At 41.1% G+C, this 19088-nt stretch overlaps 1 protein-coding gene across 6 annotated transcripts in view; it reads left to right on the plus strand.

The window, feature by feature from the left end:
- PDE8A (phosphodiesterase 8A) overlaps positions 1-19088 on the plus strand; it is a 148670-nt gene that overhangs the window by 89228 nt on the left and 40354 nt on the right. For 5 of the 6 annotated variants that reach the window (XR_009220149.1, XM_058542529.1, XM_058542532.1 and 2 more), the window contains exons 4-9: positions 355-411; positions 1269-1323; positions 7740-7828; positions 8640-8732; positions 12314-12392; positions 13991-14128. Coding sequence is in view for 5 of the 6 variants with exons in the window: in XM_058542529.1 (XP_058398512.1) it covers positions 355-411; positions 1269-1323; positions 7740-7828; positions 8640-8732; positions 12314-12392; positions 13991-14128 (511 nt within the window). In the remaining variant the exon portion in view is untranslated. The remainder of the gene's footprint in view (positions 1-354; positions 412-1268; positions 1324-7739; positions 7829-8639; positions 8733-12313; positions 12393-13990; positions 14129-19088) is intronic. The other variant, XM_058542533.1, reaches the window with a different exon arrangement.

Raw genomic sequence — 19088 nt, forward strand, 5'->3', positions numbered from 1 at the left:
ATACACATAAACTTGCATTTCCTTTTGATAGGAAGAGACGAATAACCCCTCTCGTGTAAGCCCAAGGTGGGGAAAATTCTCCACCTGAAACAATTTAAGTTGACAAGTAGAAGGCACATCGTCTCAGCTGTTACATTTGTACCCCATAATTGTTGGGTTACCACAGTCCATTGATGAGGAGTTTGTCCCCCAAAGAGAGAAAGATCAAGTAGCCAAGAAGGTGAATCCAGGTGAAGGGATCTTTCGCTCTCCCTTGTACCTCTCCTCCAACTTTAATTGTTCTAAAAAATTAAGTGTATTTATTTTTTTAAGAATTACTTTAAATTTATTTTAAAATTTGGGTTTTTTTTAAAGGTCTATCAGATCATCAAAACTCTCAGAAAATACAGTTATTATTGGTGTAGTACGCAGGTAAGCTTTCATTTTTTTTTCGATGTTGAAATTCAAGTGTCACTGTAATGCTTGCTCTTAACAGAGGCCCAAATAACAGCTTGTAGGCTGGGACAGGCATGGCATTTTTTAGTTTGGCCTTTTCTTCTTTGTTCTTTCACATTTTCTTTCACTTTCCCAGTTAACTTCATGGTAGGAGTTTCAACTCTCATGCTAGGTTTTGTGATTTTGGACTGCCTTTAACTTTAGAAATAGGCAAACCTCGAGAGAATTCCATTCCTAAAAGTATGAATGTTTTCGAGAGGTATCTTCCTAGGGCCTTCTAACTCTAAATTGAAGATTTGAAGTATACATAAATGGGGGAAATCTTATATTTCATCCTTAAATTGGAGGTAAGGAAAGAATAGAAATATGTGAGGAGAAGGGCAGTATTCAAATAAATATTATTTAGCTTATACATTTTTATAGATAGAAGAAATATTTCTGTGTTCTTTAAACTTTTTTCTTGAGCTTTGGGTGAAGAAGGGATTTTTTATTTTTAAATAGACTGGAAGTAGAAGAAAATAGGAAAGAATTTAATTTAATTTAATTTAATATAAATTTTTAGATATCAAGTAGATATATGGTTACTCCTGTATTCTGATTGTTAGTGTAATCTCTGTATTTCAGGTATTAATATATACTGTCAAAAAGCTAAATATGAAACTAAAACAGAAAACTATTTTCAACTTTATATTTTTGACTTGTATATTAATCTAATTCATCTAAAAGTACTCATTATATGACAGTCATAGTATTATGTAAATTAGTGAATAGTTAAGGAGGTGACATGTAATTGATAAAAACTATCTCTAACCATTTACTATGTTCTTTTGAAGGGTGGATAGAGAAGAATCATCTGTAATGCCCCTCATTGCTGCTGGCTTTACAAGAGTATGTACCCACTTCTTTGTTACGCAAGTATAATTCAGCATGAGAAATTATTTTATCTTAGTTCAGAGCCAGCAAAAGTTTTGAATTAATTTGAAGAAAAAAAATTGTTGTCCTTGTGCTGTGTTACAGTTTGGTTTAACTTTATAACCTGGTAATCTAATAATCTACAACACTCCCCTTTCTTAGTCTCTCAAAACTATGCCTGCTGAAGTCATCTAAACATAATAAAGTCTCCTTTAATGAAATACCCATTAAAAGTTATACCATAGGATGTGTTATTATAATGTTGACATGTATGCATGTGACTTTAAAGCAAATTCAAGGATTCTGGAAATAAGGCAACCCAAATATGGCTCCCTTTCTCTCCACCCCTAGCTCTGATTTATTGGACTCTGCTAAGCCAAAAGGCTTCTGAAGGCTTTGGTCAGCTGGTTGCCAATAAGCCTTGGGAATCGTGAGGGAGAGAACTTATGTTAAGGCTGACATTTGGGCAGATTTGTAGCCCAAATTTATATCAACGAGGTAATCAAGAAACCTCAGCCATGAATTTAGTTTAAAGTGGATCTGGATGGTGGTACTCCTAGGTACCTGGCAGAAGCAAATACAGATTCTCTCCAGAGGAAGATGCCTTCATCTTTGGCCTCAGAGAATTTCTGCAAATAATTGTTCAAGGGCAGCCGGCAGCACTCAGTCAGAGCTGCCCAGTCCCCAAGAAGCCAAGGCATTGCAAGTGAGAACTAGTAGGGGAAAAAAGCAGAAATAGACCCTCACACTCGTCAGATATTAGAATGATCAGACATGAATTATAAAGCAGTTATGTTTATTATATGTAAAGAAATAAAAGACAAGCTTGGAAATATCTGCAAGAAATAGGAAACTATAAAAGTGACATAGCAAATTTTAAGCAGAACATAATTGAATTTTGAGAAATGAACACATAATAACTGAAAACTTTAAAACTTAGACAGTAGGTCAGAAGAAATTATACAGCATGTAGCACAGAGATACAATAATAGAAAATAAGTTAGGTTAAGAAATGTGGAGGATAGAGAGTATAGGTTTAGCATATATATAACTGGAGTTCCAGAAGGGCAGGAGAGAGAATGGGGCAAGGTAATATTTAAAGACAATTTTCCAGCACTGATGAAAGACTGTAGCCCACTGATTCAAAAATTCCTGCAAATCCAAAGTAGAATAAAAAGAAGACACATTGTAGTGAAAAAACAAACAAACAAAACAAGGAGAGAGAAGATCTTAAAATCAACAAAAAATGAAAGATTACCTTCAAAAGAATGACAGACTAACGACTAGCTTCTCAGCAGCAGAAATGGAAAATAGGAAACAGTGAAATAATATTTTCAGTGTGATAAAAGAAAATAACCTCCAACCTAGAATGTTATACCTCTCATAAATATCTTTCGAAAATGAGAGTGAAATAAAGACTTTCAGAAATATGGAAACTGGGAGAGTTTGTAACTAGCAGATCCTCACAAGGAGATTCTAAAGGATGTACTTCAAGCAGAAGGAAGGTGAATCCCAGTGGAAGGTCTGAAATGCGAGAAGGAATGAAGAGCATGAAAATGGTGAATATGGGTAAATATAAACACATATTTACTATATAAAACAGTAATAACAGTGTGCACTTCGGTTAGAGATTACAGCAAGGAAAGGACTACAACCCAAGGATCACACATCCAGCCAAGTAACCGTTGACCTTTCACAGCAGAAGAGATACTCCTTTTGGGGGTATACATAAAATTCAGAGCTATATTTCCCCAAGAGCCCTGTCTGAGGAAAATGTCTGAGAAAGGACTCTAGCCATACAACACATGAACCAGAACAGAAGCTAAGATGAGGGAGGATGGGGAGAGGAAAAGGAGTGAGCAGTGGATGTACTCCCACTGCCTCCCTCTTTCTCTAGCTCTCCTTTTTTTCTCTACGTATGTACATACACAGGTGTGAATATGTGTATATAATGTATAATATGTCTTTATACATAATCATGTAACTATCTATGTATAAAATTAGACCTAAATGGAAAAATATAGACTGGAGTGTGTAATACCCTTCTAGCAGAAGGGACATACCAAAAGAGAAATTTTAATAATAACTCAGTATTTAAATTCTAGATGAGATTAGCAAACCCTAGGTGTCGTCAATGTTTGTGGGGAGGAGGTGGAAGTAAAAGCATTCTCATCGCCTTATCTGGCAGACTTGGAATGGGGGTGGGCAGTGAAGGTATTCTGAAGTTTTCATCTTTGTGGGAAATGTGCAGACTAGAGCATCACTCTGTAGGAGATACTTTGTTGTGGGGATAATGGGTGTCTTGTTTTCAAATAATAGTAAAGAAATCTATGTCTGCTTTATGGCTGTGTTTTGGCCTGCAGTAAAGATCAGTAAAAAGGAAGGTAAATATTAGTAGAACAGAAAAGTTTAATAAAACTTTCAAATTAACAAGAGGAAATATGGAATTTACAGCAACTTGATCAAACTGGCAGACACAAGGAAGAGGAAACAGTGTGAAGTCAGTCATAAACACCAAGTAAGATGGAAGGAGTAAAGTCAAGTGCATGTGTATGGGTTGAATTCTCCCATTAAAAGATAGGCTGTTTGGGCCGGCCCTGTGGCCTAGCAGTTAAGTGCGCGCACTCCGCTGCTGGCGGCCCAGGTTTGGATCCCGGGTGCGCACCCACGCACCGCTTCTCCGGCCATGCTGAGGCCGCGTCCCACATACAGCAGCTAGAGGGATGTGCAGCTATGACATACAACTATCTACTGGGGCTTTGGGGGAAAAAATAAATAAACAAACAAAAAAGATAGGCTGTTAGATTGGGTTGCAAGAATACAATTATATGACGTTTATAAAGACAAAGTGATAAAAGGAGCTTAACAGTAGAGGAACAAAGAGGTAGCAAGTAAATGCAGGCAAAAAAAACACAGGAATTCCAATATTCATATCAGATAAGGTGGAACTTTAGATTTTATTTTATACACACACAATTTTATGTAAAAAGCACACATTAGACTATCATTATTACATAGTTTTGTGGTTCTCTCCTTTTTTTGACAAACCCCGCAACATGCGCACACGTCAGCACCTACCCCCATTCCCTGACCTCCAGTAATCCATATTAGATTGTATGAGAATCACCAAGTCAGCTGGCGTGAAGGAGAGTATTCCTTTAAGGACAGAATCCCAGGTTGGAAGTTGTAGATCAGTATTCCCAGTGGATCTGTAGGTCATCCCTCCCTAAGCTGCTTGGGAAAGCATTCATACAAGGAAAAAACTTTCCCAGGTTACTTTGAAGCTCTTTTTACTCTTAGGCTGCAAAACTGGCTGTTCTTTTTAACAAGGACCTTACAAGCTTCCACTTTCTAGTGAAACTTGAGGGATAGATTATTCACCCTGCCTTGGGTTATTTGCTTACCTACATCCCCCAGAAGTCATTAAACTTTATGTTTGTCTGAGATCTCTTTGAAAGAGCATAGCATAGATGCAGTGGTGGAAATTTGTGTGTTTGGTAAGTGCTGTGTTTGAAATTCTCCACAAGGAGGTCCATCAGCACAGATGCGTGGACTGGAAACAGTATCCTGGTAGAAGGTCTAGTAAACCATGGTCCTTATATTTTCTTAGTGTAATTGAGTTATCGTGAAGCTAACTTGAAAATTCAAAAGTAACTGACACACACACACTCCCTGCCCTGTCACCCAGACCTCTTAATCAAGGTATGCCCTGAAGCGTTTGCTGGAACCACTTTTAGTTGCATGTCCCTGTGAGAACACTTCTATGCAAAAAGCACAAAAGCTTTAAAATAGTCATTTTGGAGGTATGTGACTTATGAAATACAGATGTAGCAGCAGGCTCACCATTTTGTTGGTGACGAATCCAAGTGGGTGACCAGTCCTCAGAGACCACAAGTGCTAACTAATCTTGTCATACAGGGTCCCGTACCTTCAGATAACAAAAGGATACTAAAGTGACAGAGGGCACGGTGACAGAGCAGAGCGTCTAGACCTAGAGGGAAGGTGATTCTCCCACATCTCATGGCTGGTAGGCAGTGGTGCCAAGGCTTGAGCCCGGCCCTAGACCTGAAAGCCTACACTGCAGTGAGATCTCTGGTATTCAGGGAGCAGTCAGCTGTTTTGTGGATTAGCCATAGTTCAAGATTTCAGGATGGATGGAGACCTGCTTGCCTTCTCACTTGTACTTGGCAGTTGAGCATTTGCTGACTAAAATCTCAAAGGTTAGGGTTTGGTATCTCTCAATGCTGGTGTGCATTAGAATCCCATGAAAAGCTTCCCTAGAGAGTCTGTTTTCAGTTGATGTGGGAGGGGTCTGTATGTTGGTGTTACTTTTTAAGATTGCGGGTAGTTGTAATATGCAGCCAAGGGTTGAGAACCACTGGTTGGGGCCCGGCAAGGTGGCTGTGATATTCTCTGAAAGTGAGGTCAAGTCATCTCAGGAGTCTACAGGATTTGTGGCCCCAGCCCCTCTCGTGGGATGCATTGGGGTGAGGAGAGGGAATAGCAGTCTATTTCCTGAGGATCCCTGGGCCTCATGCCCTTCTCCATCCTCCATGCCTCGTGGAATCCTTGGGACATATTTAAAGTTGGAGAAGGGCAGGGAAGGTGGGATGTTTAGACCCACAGAGCAAAGCAGAGAGAGTGAGGGGGAGGGGCAGACAGTGGGAGCAAGATGCTATACATTTAGTCACATGTGCTCGTTTTTTAACCTTGACGTCCACCTTTGGGGTAAATAAATTTGGATATATACATTCATATCCAATGAAAAATCTGATTGCATGCATGGGAGGCCACTTATTGAATTGTATAGATACTCGTGTCTCCATGTCCCAAGATCTCGCCTGCAGAGCAGGTGAGACCAGCCAAGCCCTTGGACAGCTGAGGACCCCCTGTCCATGTCAAGTCCCCCACCCCTTGTCTGCTGGCAGTGGCACAGCACTATGCCCAGCAATCTCTCCTCCCTATTCCTGTCTGATCAACAGATGGGCAGGATTCTTGGGTGTTCCTGTGGGGTCATGGCTGACTGAGGAGTGAGCGGCAGGGCCAGCGCTCTCCTCCCCTCTCAGTAGGTGGGAACTGGTAGGCATGTCACCTCTCTCAGACTTCTTTGGGTGAATGGCTGTGTTTTGGCCTGCAGGCATGGGGACCATCATGCCCATGGCCAGTAGTCCTTGCCTTCCTTCCCAGGGGACAGCAGTCACTGAGCTTTATGTTGGTACAGCAGTTTGCAGTTAGTGTGCCTCTCCCATCATCTTTCTTGGTTCTCATGGACATCTGTGGTGGGTAGGAGCAGTATTGTCTTGTGTTGCAGGTGAGGAAGCAGGCTCAGAAAGTAAGTTAAGTGCCTCATTTAGGGTCTTACAGCTTTTAAGGCATGAACCTGGAGCTGGATTTTTAGGTTGCTTGACACCCAGACAAGACCCTGATCCTTGTCCAAACGGGGACATCTGCCTTCACCATGGCAATAGAAGGAGCTGCACGAGGAGCCCCCCCACATTGGTCTGGCTTTGGCTTGTAGACAGTGGCCTGCAGATGCCTTACCTCTTAGGCCTCAGGTTCCTCCTCAGTCAGATGGAGTATTTATTACCCATGTATTGAGCAGGCGAAAGCAAGAGCTGTTCACAGAAATAGGGGTGAGTGAGTAAATGTTCACAGATATTTTTTATATCTGAATGGAACTATGTGACAGAACATAGTGACTTCTAAGATGTCTTCACGAGATACATAATTCAGTGGCGGAATGGGTCCATGCTTCTCAGAACTATGTAATTTGCTTTGTTGTGAGATATTTCCATCATGTAAAGAGTATTATACAGAATAGTCACTGTCCACAGCAGTAAGAGATACTGGGCAAAGCCATAGCTTTGCCGGTGCCTGTGCTATGGAGGGTCATCCTTTGTCAGCTTAGTTAAGCTGTGGTTAGAGGTTAGTGTAGGAAAATGTTGCCTGGGTGGGGGTTACCTCTGTGAAATATAGGTGCAAAGAGAAATGTAAGCGTATTTTTGCTTAACTTGAGCTTGTACAACTTTAAAGAGGACAACATACTGTTCTTGAAAAAGTGAATACACCCTGAAAGTTAATACAAATAGGACTTTAGTTAATAAATATCCTCCTACGTGTTCTAGCGTCTGCTAGTGACGTACAGACAACCAAAATTCTCTTACCTTAAGGCACTGAAAGAAAAGCATTCTTAAGCCCTGTTTTTTTTAAAGCTAATTTGGTACCCATAAATTTTCATGTCTCACTTCCTGTTCATCATTAAAGAGAAAGTATTTTTTTTAGATTTCAGTTACCGAATTGAGAAGTCTGTTGAAAAGATTATTTTTATTGATATATATAATAATTTAAAGGTGCACATTTGTTTATCCACAAAATCCCCTTTCTGTTTGTAGAGGTATATAGAAAACCCCAGCCTCATGGCCTGTTATAACGAACTGCTCCAGCTGGAGTTTGGAGAGGTGCGATCGCAGCTGAAACTCAGGTAATTCTGCCGCTTCTGGAAAGCCCACCACACCACACAGGGCAGCGAGGCAAGCGAGGACTTTGGTTGTGGGCGGCTATCTTTTGGCCGTAACTGACCTGCTAAAATGGGATGGGGTGGTGGCGTGGCACCTCTCCTCATACAGACTTCCAGAGTATGCCTAGATGTCTGACAGGTGGTCGTGTTAGCGATTGGACACTCACATTTAAAGATGGGGCTTCAAAATACTAGTAAAGGAAAAAGCAGGATACAGAAGTATATATACAGAATTATGTTTTGTTTTTTAAGAAAAAGTACTTTTAATATACATATATACCCAACCTATTAACTTTGGTTATCTCTGGTAGGTGACATGTTTTCTTCTCTACAATAAGCATTTTGTAATTTTCTTTGGATAAACAGGTTTTTGTTTTTGTTTTGTTTGGGTGAAATGAGTAGAAACCTAGTTCCCTATAGACCAAGAAAAGCAGAAAATTAGCAAAATTATATGACGTTGACAGAAGAAAAAAGAAGTTAGCAGCTCTCTGTCATCCTAGGTTTCTTTTTTGAGTGGTCTATTCTTTAACATTTCCTTTACCGGGGATCAAAGGAGAATGAAATCATTCTGTTTGTATATGCCCAAAGCAGAGATAAGGGGATCAGAATTTGGAGTATTAACATTAGTTAGGAACCAGCACAGGGTTCCACATGCAGGGAAGAAAAGTACCTCCTAGACGGAGTGAAATGAAGCATGAGGTAGCAAAGAAGTGCTGCCAAGCAGAGATGTTTCAAGGCTAGTAAGGTGTACAGAAGAGCTCCTTTTTGTTGCCAGATTTGCAAGGAAACTTGAGGTGGATGGTTGCCCTTGGGCCTGCTTCGTTCCTCACTCCTGGATCTTCCACAGCCTGGCTGCAGCACTCCCACAGTGAGTTAGGCTGTCACCCTCTCTCAGGAGAGTAGAATTTTGGAGGAGGAGGTGATGTTAGAGCTTATTTTGTCTAATCAAGATGCAGAAACTGAGACCCAAGGAGGTTAACTGATTGACAACCAAAATCTCACAAGCAGCAAACGACAAAGGTAGTCCTTTAGGTTGTAACCCACATTTTCAAAACTGAAATCATTGTCTCTCTTTAATCCCTAAATCTTACTGTAACCTCTGACCCTCCTGAATACTTTAGCTTAGTGAACTTAGCATCATCTACCCTGTGGTCCTGGACTGAAATCCCTGTGTCTCCTTCACACCTCCCTAACCCCATTTGATCACCAAGTCTTACTGATTTTGCTTCCTAAGTGTCTGTGGAGTATGCCTACTCATCTTCCTCTTTAGGCCACTATCCTCTCTTACCTTGATTGTTGAAACTGTCTGTTAATCTCCCTACCTCTAGTCCTGGCTCCTCCTTGTCCATTCTCCACACTGCAGACTCATATAACTCGATTTGTGTTTCTGTTCTGCAATTCCCCACTGCCTTCAAGAGAAAGTCCCAACTCTAAAATGTGGCCTACACAGCTCTCTGTGGTCCATCCACTGCTTCCCTCTCTGTCCTCTGTCTTCTGCCTGTCCTCACGTCCTGCTCTCTTCTCTCTGCGCCAGTTGACAGCCAAAGGAGAATGTCCATTAAAAAGTGAGACATGAAAATATGAAGGAAGGGGGGATATTTAGGGCTGGAGAATTGGGAGAAATAGAGAGACTTGTTCTGCAGATATTAAAATGCACTAAAAAGCTCTAGGGGCTGGCCTGGTGATGTGGTGGTTAAGTTCGCATGCTCTGCTTCAGCAGCCTGGGCTTCACAGGTTCAGATGCCTGGGCATGGACCTACGCTCCACTCATCAAGCCATGTTGTGGCAGTGTCCCATATACAAAGTAGAAGAGGGTGGGCACCGATGTTAGCTCAGGGCCAATCTTCCTCAGCAAAAAAAAAAAAAAAAATCACTAAAAACTTCTAACAAGCAACTTGTGTTACTGCTAGAAACAGACTTGAGTATATTTAAGAATTTAGTGTATGATTAACACAGCAATTTGAATCAACACAGAAAAGAGCGGACTCTTCAGTGAATGGAATTGTGACAACTGATTAACCATTTGGAAAGAAAACTAAGTTGTATCCCAATCTCACACCCAACTCCAAAATGAACTCCGGTGAATCAAAGACGTAATGTTAAAAAGTAGAACCGCATAGGTACTAAAAATATGAAGTAAACATATGTAATTGGATGATGAAGTCTTTTTAAACTCAGTATGGCATAAAACCCAAATTCCATTAAAGAAGAGAATCTGATTAGACAACATAAAAATGTTAAACTTGTCTACAGTTAAAAAAAAAACTTAAATACTGTTAAAAGTTTAGACAAATAACAAACTGGAAAAAATATATTTGTAACATATTGGACAGACAGGTTAATATCCTAAATACGTAAAGAGAGCTGATGAATCAGTTAAAAAATGAAAACATCCACTAGAAAAAATAAAGGACATGATCAGGCAGTTCACAGGAGATGTTAATGGCCAGTAAACATGAAAAGATGTTCAGCTTCACTAGTGATCAAACAAATGCAAATGATATACCGTTTTTTATTTACAAGATCTGCAAAAATTAAAAAAGAATGATAAAATGCAGTAGGGCTTCTCCCAGATGCGTCTGCTCTAAGCTTGTTATTTCAGAGGTGGGGACTTCTCATTGTTTTTTGGTTTTTTTAAATAACATCTTTGTTGAAGTGTAGTTCACATGCCATCTCTTGATTTTTATATGCCAAGAAATAAGAGCTAACTTTTATTGGCTAAGCTGCTTTGTCTTGTTTAGCGAGACAGTTTAGTAATACCAGGAATAATGTAAAAGCATTGTTATTGTTAGTTTGTTAATATTATCTCTGCACTTTATGAACAAGTAGGCAGTTTTTTTCTTTTTTTCATCTTCTTAGGCAAATACAAGAAAAACACTGGAAGCAACCTAAATGTCCGGTCATGGGGGATTTGTTGAATAAATTATGATGTAACTTTACAATAGAATATATATTTATTAAAGTGATCATAAAGAATTGTAATTATTGATACAGAAACTTGATATTAGTGTATATTGTTCAGTGAGACAAGCAGATTATAAAATTATAAAGTATGATCTTATTTTTATAAATATATGTATTACATATGTATTTATACAAGAAATTGCCTAGAACACCAATTGGTATGTCTAGATGTTGGGATTTCAGGTGATTTGATCTTATTTATTTTTAAACAACTTTATTGAGATGTAATTCACATACTGTACAATTTACCTATTTGGAGTGCACAGTTCAATAGCTTTTAGTATATTCACAGAGTTGTGCAACCATACCACAATTTTAGAACCTTTTTATTGCCCCCAGCCCTAGATTAGCACTAATATAATTTCTCTCTCTATAGATTTGCCTATTCTGGACATTTCATATAAATAGAATCATGAACAGTATATGGTCCTTTGTGACTGTCTTCTTTCACTTAGCATGTTTTCAAGGTTCATCCATATTACGGCATGTATCAGGACCTAATTTCTTTTTATGTCTGCGTAATATTCCATTTTATTGGTATGCCATGTTTTATTCATCCCTTCATCAGTTCATCAGTGGACATTTGGGTTGTTTCCACTTTTTGGCTATAAGTTTTTGTGTTGATATATATCTTCATTTCTGTTGGGTATATACCTAGGAGTAAGATTGCTGGGTCATATGGTAACTCTATCTTTAATGATTTGAGGACCTGCTGGACTGTTTTCCAAAGAGGCTGCAGCATTTTACATTCTCACCAGCAGTGTATGAGGGTTCCTCACCAACATTTGTTATTATCTGTCTTTTTGATCATAGCTATCCCAGAGGGTATGATGTGGTATCTCATTTATTTTATCTGTGTTTTCTAATTTTTTTTCAATAAACTTTTGTTACTTATGCAATTAAAAAGTGTTTTCAAACACTAAGGACATGGGAGCATGCTCATGATATAAGGCTAAGTGAAGAAAGCAGGGAATAGTGCAAGACATCCCAACAATCCCAATTTTGTGAAAAGAATTTGTTTAAAATAATAGCTACAGATAATTGACTGCCCCCTTTCTACCAGGGGCAGTCAATTATCAACTTCTGTGCAGAGTTCTTGACTCTGTTCTCCCATTTGGTGCTCATGAGGACTCTTTAGAGGGTGAGAAGGGAGATACAGGAGGTTCAGTCATGTGCCCAGGGTCCCACAGCCAGGGCAGGGCTGTGATTTGAACTCTGACACATCTTCCACCCTGGTCCACTGGTCCTCAGGGTAGAAGAAAAGGCACCAAATTGTGCAGTCACAATCCCAAGTAGTCGAGTTGCAGGAGGTGTTTATTTCTTCTTTATGCTTTTTACTATTCCCTCTTTCTTTTTCTTGAATTAGCATTTGTTACCTTTATAATCAGATGGAAAACACATTTAAATAACTTAATGTAATACCCCAAAGTTGTATTTGATTTCTAGTATTTATATTAATCAGTCCTTTTTTTTCTACCCATAAAGGGCTGGTAACTCAATATTCACTGCATTAGAGAAAAGTCAAGAAGCAGTTGAAATTACAAGTGAAGACCACGTTATACAGGTTTGTTATTTTCAAAGTTTTTCCTTCTGGATTTCTGGTTTTGTTTGTTCTGATTTTTAGGATTGAACTCCTCCAATGTGATTTTCTTTTTCTTTTTGAAGTTCAAGAGACCAGTTTTTCCTTAGAGGATTATCAGAACAAAATCTATAAAATAGGTAGTTTAAAAAAAGTTCCCTATAGGTAAGAAAAGATACTAATAATTACTTAAGGTGCTAGAAAATATTCTGTAGAAATACATATTTGCATTTATTAGTTCTCACCTTTTTTGTTTGTTTATTTATTTAACAAGGAGAGACTTTTATCCGGAAGAATTACTACTGGGTTGGGGTTGTGGGGGGGCTACTATCTGCAATACGGAGGAGGCGCTGACATAAGGTCTGTAGGCTCTCACCTTTCTCATTGTTTTGGAAGATAGTTTACACCATAGAAATTTACTAGAAACTACTCAGAATTTCTGAATAACCTAGTAATTACTGAACAGATTACCCATTATTATCAAAGTGGGTTTATATAAGTGACTTAAGATAACATGGCTTGTACTTTCAGATAACAACAAAAGAGGGAGTTGTGCCAGAGAAATGTTCCTTTTGTCTGAGAATTAGCTCCACTTTGATGTTAGTTCTGAGCACTCCAGTCCTTCAGTTTAATCTGGCTGCAACTTTGTTGGTAAAGAGTTGACGGTATTGACATTCAGAAGTTGGTGCCCTGAGAGGCAACATGGGCCAGTGGTTGAGGGCACAGGCTTGTGTCAGGCAAGCCTGGGTTCCGGTCAGCCTGAGCCCCTTCCTGGCTCAGCGTCTTTGGGCAAGGTACTTAATCTATCTGAATCTGCTCTCTCGTCTGTACAAATGGGAATAATATTAATACTAACAACCACCTGCCTCTTGTAAGGATGTTCTGAGGGCTAAATGAGTTAATGTGTGAGGAGTGCTTACTACAGTGCAAGGAAGGAAAACAAGGAAAAGAAAGAAGGAAGGAAAACAGACCTTAAACAGTATCAATTATTGTTTTATCATCATCATTTATTATTATTGTTAGCACATGCACATCTTTCCCATACATTTTCTTCTAGTCTTTTAGTCCTATTTGAAATTTAACTGTAAAGTTTTACATTTGTAAACACTTCCTAGTTCATAGCCTGCTTTCCAAACACATTATTCATTTGCATCATATGAGAGAGGCAAGATAAGTGTTTTATTCCCATTAAACAGGAGTAAAGCTTGGTGTTTCAGAGTCCTGGTCTGGTACTTTATTTCACTAGATCATAATCTAAACAGCCCTTTTGTAACTGCCCTGGGTCTGTCTCCGTGGGATGTCTTTCCTCTGCTGGCATTTAAGTGGGAGCCAGCCTGCTGCCCTCCCTGGAGCCTCAGGAGAACACCACAGAAAGCCCCAGCTGTCACTGGAGCAGAGGCTTCTCCGGACTCCAGGGTTCTTCTGGGGCTGTGGTCTTGTGGCTTTAGAACTGCCATGGTAAGCTCCAGGCTCCAGAGCTTTCTGGGGGAAAAAAATGATAGCTTAAGTTGAACACCCTTGATTGTCCTCTTTTCAAAATTTCTTTTAATTCACTTCATGTTTTTTATTTTGTCTCCCCCCAGTATGCAAATCCTGCATTTGAAACAACAATGGGCTATCAGTCAGGTGAATTAATAGGGAAGGAATTAGCAGAAGTGCCTATAAATGAAAAAAAGGCTGATTTGCTCGATACTATAAATTCATGCATCAAGATAGGCAAGGTAAGTAAGAGGTTAGTACCTTTTTTACTTTCACATAACAAAGAGGGAAGGAAAGAGACTTAGCATTCATTGAGCATCGCATGTGCCAGGTAATCTGAGTCTTACTCTTCCCAGAAGTCTGGGGAAGTGTAGGCAGTGTTAGCCATATTATTCCCATTTTGTAGGTGAGGAAACTGAGGCCAAGAAAGTGTATAATATGATTAGCCAACAAGCAGAGTAACTTTAATTGACCCTTAAAATCATTGTTTTCATCTTTGTAATAAGTAAGTTGATCTTTCTAATAATTGATCTTCTCCGTGGTAGATGCTGGCAAATGATTCTGGGTAAAGGATTGCCAGTGAGGCGACACATTCTCGGAACACATTTGAGCCCAACAGTTCACTGAGCCTCATCCATTTGTTCAGCATTTTTTGAATGACTGCTGTGTGCCAGGCACTAACTAGATTCTGGTATAGAAAGAAGAGCAAAACAAAAATTCCTGCCTCAGAGAACTCATGCTCCAGGGTGCAAAACAGACAGATAAAAGGAATCATTACACAGTAATGTGAGAAGCCACATAACCCTGTGCTGAAAGGGCAGACAGAAGAAAGGCAGGCTCAGTCACAAAGGTTATTTCTCTCTCTGAACAGTGGCTTCTGACAGCACCTCACTGTTATTAGTTTTTAAAATATGATGAGAGGGAAAAGGCTACTGCTTTTTGCAATCATTCTTAGTCTATACTGCTGGGCTCTTTAAACTTTTGGAAGTTGGATAGAGGCTATTAATCTGATTATTGAAAACATTTGAAAAATTGGTTACCTGCTCTCCTGTTCACTCTGTAAAGGCCCCATGGAAGTGTTGCCCCCTCCCCTGTGGCATTTGGCTAGTGCCTATTCTGTAGCACAAAAAGAAATCTGCCATAGGGGACAGAAGGGCTACACAAAGCTTATACCCACACTTCAGTTGGGCCCTTTGAAACCACCATGAGTAGGCTTGTGTCCCTTTGCTTCCCCATGACTCTGAGCACACAAGCTTGCCTTGCAGTGAGAACAAGGAAAGAACAGGCCAGCTGCAAGGTCCCAGTGATGCACCATCAGGGGAATAACAAAAGTGGGCTCTATTTGAATCCTATTTTGCCTTCAACTTTTCTGTCAAGGATGATGATTTTTTTTTTTACTAGAGAGAGTGGAAGGTCCTCTGGAAAGAGAGAAATGAAGGCTGAGGTTGATGAAGAGACCCTCAGGTGCTCGGGCGCACTGATCCTGTTAGATCCAGTGTTCCCTCCCTCAGTTGAGAGAGGCATCCTCAGAAGGCGGCTGCAGAGCAGCAGTCATCCCAGAGCCCAGCAGCCTTTGAGGGGGCTTTGCCATGGACTTCCCAATCCTGGCATTTAGGTCCTAGGCTGCCACTGGGTCAGCCAGTAGCTTTGTTGTGAGGTTCAACTTGGCCTAAGTCAGAGATGACGGCCCTCGTGCACCTTGATCTGGCAGCACTTGTGCTGAGGCGTTCCATCTCCTTCTCACTGAGGAGAGCAGGTAGAGATGGGGAGGGAGGTGCTCAGTGGACCAGCTGTAGGCCCTGGGAGCCACCAGATCTGTGGGGACAGTGTCTTGCCTCCTGAGTTATGCTGTTGGGCACCAGGTACGAAGGGCCTCAAACTCGAACAGCAGGAGACCTGTTTTCCAAAATCTGTATTTATTGTGAGCAGAGAATATGAATGATTATCTTATTATCGACCTCTATACTGCTTTATTTGAAAAAAGAACCTGACGGGCCGGCCCCGTGGCTTAGCGGTTAAGTGCGCGTGCTCTGCTACTGGCGGCCTGGGTTTGGATCCCGGGTGCGCACCGACGCACTGCTTCTCTGGCCATGCTGAGGCCGCGTCCCACATACAGCAACTACAAGGACGTGCAGCTATAACACACAACTATCTACTGGGGCTTTGGGGGAAAAATAAATTAAAAAAAAAAAAAAAAAAACCTGGTTATTTGTTTTGTATCTCTCAGAGTTCTTGGGGAGAGTAGAAAAGCAGCCATTTTCATTTGTCAGTAACCTGCTGGTTCGCTGACAACACTGCAGGAGGACAGGCCACTTAGCTGGGCAGTTTTTTAAGGTGAAAGACTATATAGCCTTTCTGAGTGAGTCTCCCTAGGAAGAAGAAGGGCTTCTTGAGGAGTCAGCTGGCCCTGGGCAATGGTGGCTCCGTGGTCAGTGGAGAGGGTTCAGAAATGCGCTGGGAACTTGAATAGAGACCTAGGAAGTGGTTAGATGACAGGAGTGGGGGCTTTGGAGTGTCCAATTCTGGGTGTGCTGATCAGTTGGATACTCTTGGGGGCAGAGGAGAAATTCTGATGATGTTCTAACAGAGAATATTGTAAACACCATTCTCCACAAACCCCCTCTGCCCATTGTTCTCAGACAATGGCTCCTCTTTTGGGTAAAATTGGTACTATTAGATACCTTGATTTTCGGCCCCCACACTCCTGCTTCCTTGCATCTCTCTATATAAGCTTCTTGACTCTCCTCCCTTTTCTTCCCCAAGACTTCTCTGTCAGGGCTCTAGAACCCATAGTCTCCCATCTGCTCAGATACCTAAGCCTTACATTGGCTCTTCTCTTTTAGAAATTTTGAATTTTTTCCCCTCAGAAATTGTGTCTTGTAGGCTCTGAATAAATGCTGGCTGCTCGGATGCCTATCTGTGGTGATGACGTGTGGCTGACAGCCCTTTAGCTTTTCAAAACTTTTCCTTTCCTGAGCTCTTGTGATTCTTCTGCTTCACCCCTCACCTCTTCTTCCATCTCTTTTCTCCTAGGTTTACCAGGGCTCTTTGTCCCCTGCTGTATTCCCCAGAAAGCTCCTTGGCTGTTGAGGCATCTTGCCTGCTCTGCATAGGTGTCTCACACCTCCCCAGTTTTAGCCCCATCCTCTTTCCCAAGGTCCAGTTCAACATCCTGCCATCATCTTGAAATCAACTTGTTTAACATAGATTTTCTCTCATCTCCCATTAACAAAAAACCTCTCCAGCCTTTGCTGTCTCTGCTCATTGCCCATCCTCACAGTTGCCTGGACTTCTGATTCCTGGAATGGTTTTGGTTCCTCCCTACTCTGTAGTCTCCTCCATCAAATCCATCACCAAGCCTTGATGTCTTTTAAACCTCTGCCTTTGAGTGTCCAGTGCCTGGGCCTGACCTTGTTCAGAGCCTCCTTCCCACACCTTGGGATTGTGGTGTCTGAATCCAGGTAGGTTTCCCTGTCCCGTGACCCTCCACCTCCAGTCAGTCCACCTTACACCACTGAGTGATTAGCCTTACCAAATCATCATTTTGATCCTGTTACTCCTGTAGTATAGAGTTCAGATCCCTTTACCTGGCCACCAGGATTCTATAGTCTGACCTTGCCCTACCTTTTCCGTTCAGTAAACAGAAGCTCCGAGTGCTCCTTGACTGTTCACCACATGCAAGCATTGTGTTAGCCCTGGGAATGGGACAGCCAGATGATGATAATTTAATTCTTAAGACAATGAGCACCAAGAAAGGACTGTCTCAGTAGTCAGAGAAGCCCAGCTCGGTGCTCAGCTTGCCCTGGAGCAGGAGGGAGGTGCAGGCTTTAGTACAATTCTGAGGGGAGCTTGGCCCGAAGAAAGAGAGGCCTGTGCAAAACCACCTGTGCCAGAAACAGGCCATTTACTGAATGTTTGCCATGGGTCAGGACTTTTTTAAGAGTTTCTGTGCATTGCCAGATTTAATCTTCATAACAGCATTCTAAGGTAGCACTTGGTTATTCTCAGGAACTAAAACATATTTATGATAGGTAAATATTTTTTGATAAGAAATATGATCTATGATAAGTAAATGTTTTTTGTTTCCATTGCTGACTGAAAAACTTACGGGCAACTCTGTTATCCAGGTAAAGTCATTGGCTAAATTGTCCTGCTCCTTTAGCTGGACTGTTCAGCTTTGGCTGAAGTGGCTTCTTACACCTTAGCTTGGAATCTGGCAGCTGCCCACATCTATTCAGAAAGGATTAGAGGAGAAAATCTTGAATATATTTTTTACAGTGCTAATTGATTGATTGAATTGGTCTCCTGTATTTCTCGCTCTTTTTTTTTTTCCTATAACAGCTCTATTGAAAGATAATTCATATACCATATATTTCACCCATTTAAAGTATACCATTCAGTGATGTTTGGTATATTCACAGAGCTCTGCAAATAGCACCACAATTTCCCATATTTCTCTTGCTAGTGAGCTTCAGAAGTAACTTTTAGACCTGTCTGCTGAAGCCTTCTGAGGTGGACACGTGGGCTGTGGATATAGAGGACAGACTGCCCATTCCTGCCTAGGGTTCCCTGTTTGTTTAGTCCTTGCATGTTTCAGGCATAGGCCAGTCTCCCCTCAGAACTCTAGTAAGGTCTGCACCTCCCTTCTGCTCTGGAGCAAGTAAGCACTGAGCTCGGCTCTCTGGCTGTTTTTTAATTCAGTCCTTTCTTAGTGCCTGTTGTTTTCAGAGGTACATCAGGAAGCATCAGTAACCATCCTTTGCTTCTGTCAGAGGGTCCTGGTTTCTCTTGGATCCGCTTTCCCAGAGGAGTCTGAAGATGAGATCTTACCATTGGCATTTGCAGGCACATCACCATACCCCAAGCAAAGAAGATTTCAGAGTTGACCTTGTATAAGGGTCTGGACAGGAGACTTGAGCTAAGCCACCAAGGCTGCCATGGTGATCCCCTTCCTGCCTGGGTCAGCTCTAGGTTCTGAGGGACTCTGGAAGGTCAAGAAGGTTATGGAACACCCTAGGGTTTCAGTGTCCTGTAATGGGTTTTAGAGATTTTTATAGCTTAAGGACATTGGTGACTCTTGCAGGAATTTAGAACCTTATAGGTGGTGACAAAACCCAGCTCCATCTCAGGCTTCTCCCTACCACCCCAAGAGTAGGGGAACATGTCCCACGCACACTTACTCTCCCAGACCGCGGCGCCATT

Source organism: Diceros bicornis, chromosome 5 (assembly GCF_020826845.1).
Source record: "Diceros bicornis minor isolate mBicDic1 chromosome 5, mDicBic1.mat.cur, whole genome shotgun sequence".
NCBI classification, from domain to species: Eukaryota; Metazoa; Chordata; class Mammalia; order Perissodactyla; family Rhinocerotidae; genus Diceros; species Diceros bicornis.